General features: G+C 38.3%; 1 protein-coding gene across 1 annotated transcript; it reads right to left on the reverse strand.

The window, feature by feature from the left end:
- Positions 1 to 1518: 1518 nt before the first annotated feature.
- LOC121943942 (natterin-4-like) lies at positions 1519 to 3665 on the reverse strand. The gene is made up of 2 exons (XM_042487555.1): positions 3572 to 3665; positions 1519 to 2621 (listed from the first exon to the last, which is right to left on the reverse strand). The coding sequence occupies exons 1-2, from the start codon at positions 3663 to 3665 to the stop codon at positions 1519 to 1521; spliced, it is 1197 nt and encodes a 398-aa protein (XP_042343489.1).
- Positions 3666 to 7210: the final 3545 nt, after the last annotated feature.

Consider the following 7210-nt stretch of genomic DNA (forward strand, 5'->3'; position numbering starts at 1 on the left):
AAACGAATTATGATGCAGTTTTATGGTGGGATTTTGCGGCACTTACTTAACTGTCAACCTTAATTAGGTTTTTGCACAAGTCAGGCTGTCTGTGACAAGGACAGTCAAAGAAAGAGTGCAGTTTTCGGTCATACAACACACTTTTGATTAAGATATGATGCCATGAGCCAAATTTTAAAATTAAAAATTGTTAAACAAATTTGAAAAGAACATTTATAAAAAGGGAATTTGTCTAGTTTGAGGCCAGAAGGACAGGTACTTGAGTACCACCTGGGGCCTATCTGTGTATGTGCATGTGAAGAACCTTTTTTTCTGAATATGACCATATTGTGTATTTTATGTGGGTTATACAAAAAGCACATTCGGTTGAAATACTCAGAATAAGAACATTTTCAAAATTTAGCATTTTCCGATAAAGACATTTTATGGATGTGCCAGGGTCATCAGGGTTCTGGGGACATTATTTGGTTTTTTAAAGCTTATTTGGAAGATGTGTTCCAGTTTGGTTTTTACTGCAGTTTGTGACACACTGTCTCTTATCTGTTTACAGTCAGCTCTGTGTGTGTCATGAATACATTTATACAAACCAACTTGCCAACAGTTTGCAAAGCTGTGGGGTGGAGATGCATGCAAAAGGGATTCCATATTTCTGCTTGCAAGGAGAAAAACACCTAATTTTAAACTTTATGAAAGACTTGGATATAAAAAGTTTTTTGGGCATGTGCAAATATCGCAACATCAACGTTTATAAGAATGTGAACGAAAGAGGAGGTTGACTCGACATCATCCAACAAGTCTGCCACCAGCAGGAAACCACTGAAAAAATACTATTTTGATGCAAAGAAACAAAATGACAAGTGACTCCAGCTGTTTTACTTTTTTATATTTTGATGTGATAAATGACATGTTAGGGCATGTTAGTTAGAGTATGAAGAGCTGCATGCAAACAGGAATATTGGCGGTGCAATCATTGTGGCAATGAAGCCATTAGCCTACAATTTACATCATAATCTCAACATTGCAGAATAAACATAATGAGACTAATCACATATACAGCAAGATATGATTATTCATACAGCGCGTACAAAACAAGCTCCAGATTATTCAATAATCAAGAAATCAAAAACTCAAACAGCCTCTCCCCCCAAACACAAGAGCTACAAACACTACAAAGTTTCTTCAAATCTTAGTTTAACTACTCATGGAGAGGATAATATCATCTGCATATAAAGTTATAATATCCATCCTGCTGTGGTTAACAAATATATGAACATTTTGGAAATAAATCAGTACAAGAATATACTGATAAAGAATCGAGGCTGAGATTTTATTTAACGCTACATGTAACAACTAATCGGCCAGCAAAGATCCATAGATTGGATAAATTGGTTTTAAAAATAAAATAAAAACTAGATAGGATTTATTAATTGGTCTCATTGCAGCCGCTCATAAAACCTTCCCTGTTGACCAACCAACTACATTTATCATCAACACGTTGATTACGTCAGAACAGATATCTTAAGATGTCTCTTCTGTTTCTTTTTGGCGGCAGGGTTTAGAATTGGGTATAGGTTCACAGCGATCCACAACAGACTGGACTCCCCCCACGTTGACACCATAGTATACCCCAGTGACCCACGCCGATTTGGTTCTCCCGTCGTGGTAGGTGCGGCTAAGGAGAGCTGTGAATGGGATGTCTGCCTTGTACTTAAATCCCAACATGCTGACACTGCAGGAGTGGTTCGGTGGGACCTTTAGCTCCACAGAGACAGAGTGGCTTTTCGACTCCACCTGGGTGGTTCCACTGGAGAATTCCTCAGTTGTCTCGCTACTGAACCCAATACTTGTGCTGATGAATGGGATTTGGGCGGTGACGGTGCTGCTGACACCGATCGTGGTGGCAATGCTGGTGTCCCATCTTTTCTCCTCCTGATACGTTCCCGAGAGCACAACCGTTTTCACCACCGTGTCGCAGGCGTAGTTTGTTATGGTGGACTTGGTGACGGTCTCAGGAGGGAGTGCAATGATGGCAACGTTGGTGTTGTACTTGACATTTGACATGTGCTCTTTGTATATATTTTTGTTGATGGACAGGACCTCGTAGGTGTCGTACCAATACTCGTCACCTTCCCAAGGCAGGTAGAAGCATTGGTGTTCGACATGTACCTTCCCCAGACCGTACTGATTCTTTCCCACATATTTAGTGTGACCCGAATAATAGCAATTCCTGGCTGAATTGGCGGGCACTGAACCATAGGAACCTGAGCTCCACTCCAGGATCTCAAAGTCGTCTCTGTTCACCAGGATCTCAAATGAGGAAGAACGATACTCTTGCCCTGCATAGGGGTAGTAGCAATAACTACCCCAGCTAGGGTAATAGAAGCCAGACTCACACCCATATTTGCAGACATATTCGTAGCGATCTGCGTAACTGTTCCAAATATAAACAGCATAGGAGGGCAGAGAGCCGGTCCAGGTCTGCCATTCCAGGGTGGAGCCACTAAACATGTAGGAGTTTGGACCACGCCCGTTCTGAGATTCAGGAGTCAGAAGAGCCAGCGTTGATCCATTGGCAGTGATTTGAGGAACCTTGTTCCCAAGAGCTGGGTCCTTAAAGGCAGCTGTATCAAAAAAGGGGGGAAAAACAAACAAACAATCGTATCAAATGTATTTATGAAACACTGAAAAAAGGAAAAACAAGATCAGGGCGACGAATCAAAGTCTTTACCTTCAGAATCAGAAACAGAAGCAGTGATCATATCAAAAACTTTTTTTTAAAGACAACAGTTTTCATCGCTGCTAATGGAGCTGGACCCAATAATTACCCCTGACTACTCGAACTTTAACCCTTAAATTAAAAAAAAGCTAGATGTTCCTGCGTGTTTTTTCTCTAATGGTCTTAAGAGACACAATCCAGAGTAAAAATGCCCAAAAGAACTCACTACATCATTTCTCTGCTGCTCAATAATTGTACTATGAGGCAACTCCGAAGAGCACATCGACACTTTTATCAACTCAGATTCTCATCTGCATTTAGGCAACTGGACAGTCAGAGGACACAATCTATATTTCACAACGTAAATCAACCTTAGACTCTAAAAAAGTGGAAAATATACCCAAGATAAAGACAGTGACATATCTTCAACAAACAACATGACTTTAACCCTTTTCTGTGCTGCGTGCTGTGAAAATTGGTTTGATTTCTTTTGAAAACAAAGGAAATACATAATGAGCAATTTGGCAAGAAATATCCCATAAATTACTGGGAAAAAAAGATAAAAGGATGACAAGAAAATGACCTGACATTATTAGATATTATTTTAAAAATAGAAAACATTCAGAAAATTAGCTTCATAATTTTTGCAATATTTAGAATTATAAAAAAGGATACAATTTCTTAAGGTTACTTTTTTTTCTTTCTTGCTGATTTTCTTGTGCCATTTCTTGTTCAGTTATTTGTTGCCTTCTTTCCATGTTTTTGAAAGAATCCAAGCCTTTTTTTCTGGTTTCTCTGTTTTCTAAACACTAAAAAAACGAGTGGCATATCTGTTGTAAAGGAAGTGTCTTTTACCTTTTTTGGTCTGTGAGCTCTTCTTCACGATATCCTGCAGACTGGCTGAGGACAGAGCCAGCAGCGCCGGCAGCAACAGCACGAACAGCTTCATCTAAAATTGAAATCACAAGAGAAAAAGGGCAAAGCAGAAGTTAAAAGTTTACCAAAACTCAAAATCTGAAAAGTTTCAAATTGTGTGAGCATACTCATTTCCCATCTTATTTGGGAAAACTCCTAAAAACTTTTAAATTTCCCAACTGACAATGCCATTTCATTCTTCCAGGATGGTATTTTAGCCAGAATTTTACCTCTTTACAAAAACATTAGCAGCGGTGCAGTGTGACACACAGCCGTGTGTGATGCAGCTTCACATGTCAATCTTTAAAACCAAACTTGACACATGAAAATGAAAAGATCTTACCTTTTCAGTCACGCTGAGCATCACTCTGTCAGCCTCCTCTCTCCTCCCGGCTTATATACTGTAGCTGCTTTATCTCTGAATCATAAAACACTCAGCTCTGACCTCACAAATGTAAAAATATGACTCAAAAATTGATATCAGGGATTATTAACCTGACTGATAAGAAAGATATTACAAGATAGTCATTTCACCAATAAAGGGATAACCTGTTTTCTGCTGAGCTGGAAACTGTCCTGTTAAAATCGAAATGTTTTATTCTCCATAAATGCATACATTACAGTTTACAGTACGCATAAAATAGCATCAAACATGCAAACAGTGAGTCCATTATCACCTATTAGTATGCAACATGACATGCAGCATATTTGAAGAGGTAAACTACATTAATCATATTGTTACATAACCATGTTCTGCTGCAAAATCCTGGATCACAAATTGCAGATTTGCAGATTCGGACTTCTGCTTCTACATATCAGGCTCTGGGTATCTATTATCCTTCTGCTGTTTATGTTCCAGTATACTGCTACCATGATGGCAACAAAAGCACATGTAGGGTTAATGTTGAACATGGTTATGTTTAGGCAACAAAAGGCACACGGTAAGGTGTAGAAAGGCAGAAGTGAACACCGGACAGCGGCATTAAAGTCCAGGGTTTGTTGGATCCATCCACCACCCCTTCGTTTGTCCTATGTGGAACTCTGGCTACGTTTTCACGTGACGCCACGCGTGCGCTTATCACGCAGATGCAGCAAGTTCCTACCAGCCATCGACCAGCATATAATAACACTGCTACCACTGTTGTCCAGCTGCGTTCCCACCTGAGGATGTCCATGTCGTTCCATGCCCACACAATTTTACGACATTCTTGGATTTTAGGGTGTTTGTAAGATTTTAGGTCATTTCTCAAATTTAAGGATGTTTCCATGGTTTTAGGACATTTCTAGGATTTTATAAAGTTTTTATGATTACAGGACATTTCTATGACTCTACAACATTTTTAAGATTTTAGGACATTTGGGGGGATTTTAAGATATTTCAAGGATTTTAGACCATTTAAATGATTTCAGGTTTTTTCGAGGATTTTAGGATGGTGTTGGGACTTTAGGACAGTTTTTAGTTTTCAGAACATTTCTAGTATTGTAGGACATTAGGAGCTCAGCTAGGACCTCAGTCAGGGAGTTTGGGAGTTCCTGTTATAAGAACTTTATTTTCATTGTAAATTAGAAAATTGTTGAGGAACCATCCAGCACCGTACCGGGAGCCAAATTTAGACCACAGACCATAAACTGAGTGTCACTGATCAACAGGATGTGCCAATACTCTAGGATCAAGTTAATTCACGGTGGGGCCTCCTTGGATTGGATTTAGGTCAAACCTGTTGAGATTCGGACACAGGACCTCTTGGGCTGTCCTGCGGTGTGTGGCATCACAGTGCTGGCAGCTGAATATTTGATTTTTTGGGGATCAAAGTGGAGTACGGTAATGTTTCATGAGCTCGACTGAATTAGGAATTCTGGAGTACAGCACCTTGACCTCTTTGTCCTGTTCCTCGGGTCGCTGCGGGCCCTCTTTGCCTCGTATCAGCATGCTTCTGTTTTGCCAGACTAAAAGAAGATAAAGTCGACCTTTCTCAGGTGAAATAAAATCAAGAGATGATTAACCTATGAAAGAAAGCTGGAGAGATAACGTTTCTGCAGACAGAAAAAAAACCCTTTTATCAGACCAGTAAACAGCCAACCTGCTCACTGCTGAGCTGGTTATTCCAGTTTATTAAACAGCAAGTCCCTGATGACCTTTCACAGTAGCTAAGTGTATGCAACATGGCAAACAACACACAGATAAAAACGTAAAGAACTCCAATATACATATGCAAACACAAAACAACACCTTTTTAGAGGGATTAAAAACATTGTATATTCAAATTATATTCAGAATAATTAATATAATTAGCGTCATGGGCATGAGCTCAAGGGTCAGCTGTAAGGATATCAGAAGTGCATCTCTGCTTTTATGCAGACGATGTGGTTCTGTTTGCTTCGTCATGCCAAGAAGAATATATAAGATACAAGATAAAAAGGTTCCTGTGACTTATTTTCCTTTCTCAGGAATCATAAATGTGAGAGAATATTAACCTTTGAAATTAGGTGGAGAGATAAAGCTTCCACAGTAAGAAAAGATAGTGCTGCTTTTATTAGGTCAATAAAGAGCCAGCCTGTTCACTCAGTCTTTATTATCTCTGCGGGACAGTTTGTTCTGCAGTCAGCTGTATCACGCTCACTTAAAGGAATAAAAAATATGCATTCAAGACAAAAAAGACACCACACTGAGTTCATTTAAAGAAAAAAATACAAATCATCACATGAAATGGACGTGTTCGATGATTTGAATGGCTTTTGGGATACTTTGTTGTTATTTGTGTCATGTTGGTTTTTTTCGTTGTTGTGTTTTATTTGTGGTGGTTTTAGTTGGAGTGAGTCTCCTTGTGTCCCTCTGCAGCTGTTTTGCATCTCTTTGTTGCCTTTTTGTGTCTCTTTGTGGTCATCTTTAGTCCTTTGACTCTTGACACTGACACTGGATCAAGACTTTAAAATTCGTTTTAAATAACGTGAACAAATTTGTTGGAACAACTTTATCTTTTATGTATAATTAACTTAAAATGGGTGTTTATACATGACACTTTAATTTAGTATTTGATTGCCATAATCATGAACACACATTTTTAAAATGAAGTTTTTTCTTTTCATTTAAAAGTAATTTTAAAGTGTTATGTTGTTACCAAAATAATAAGTTGATAAGTTGATTACAAGTTAAAGTATATTTGGTCCAACAAATTTGTACAGATTATTTAAAAGGAATTTGAGTTGAGTGTTACATACTTACTAACCATAATCTTGAACATAATTTATTGCTTGTACTGTAACTATTTTTTCACATTACTTTAAAGAGTATTATTTTAGTCTGTTGCAGATGTTAAAAGTGTCCGCAGGAAGGACAGCTGCTCCTTGATTTAAGTAATAATATGATTTAGCTGTTTGCTTATTTTGAAATATTTTATGAACATAAATGGGAAGGTGTAAAAAAAATATTCTTGATGTTTAGAGAAAAAAATCCAACTCAGAGTTCAGTCAGCACGTTGGGTCAAATCTCAAACCTTCAGCTTTTAAAGAATCATAATCATAAATAATCTGTAAAGTTATGTCGTGTGATGCTGCGCAGCATTAAGCAGCTTGTTATTG

Source organism: Plectropomus leopardus, chromosome 6, assembly GCF_008729295.1.
Source record: "Plectropomus leopardus isolate mb chromosome 6, YSFRI_Pleo_2.0, whole genome shotgun sequence".
Classification (NCBI taxonomy): Eukaryota; Metazoa; Chordata; class Actinopteri; order Perciformes; family Serranidae; genus Plectropomus; species Plectropomus leopardus.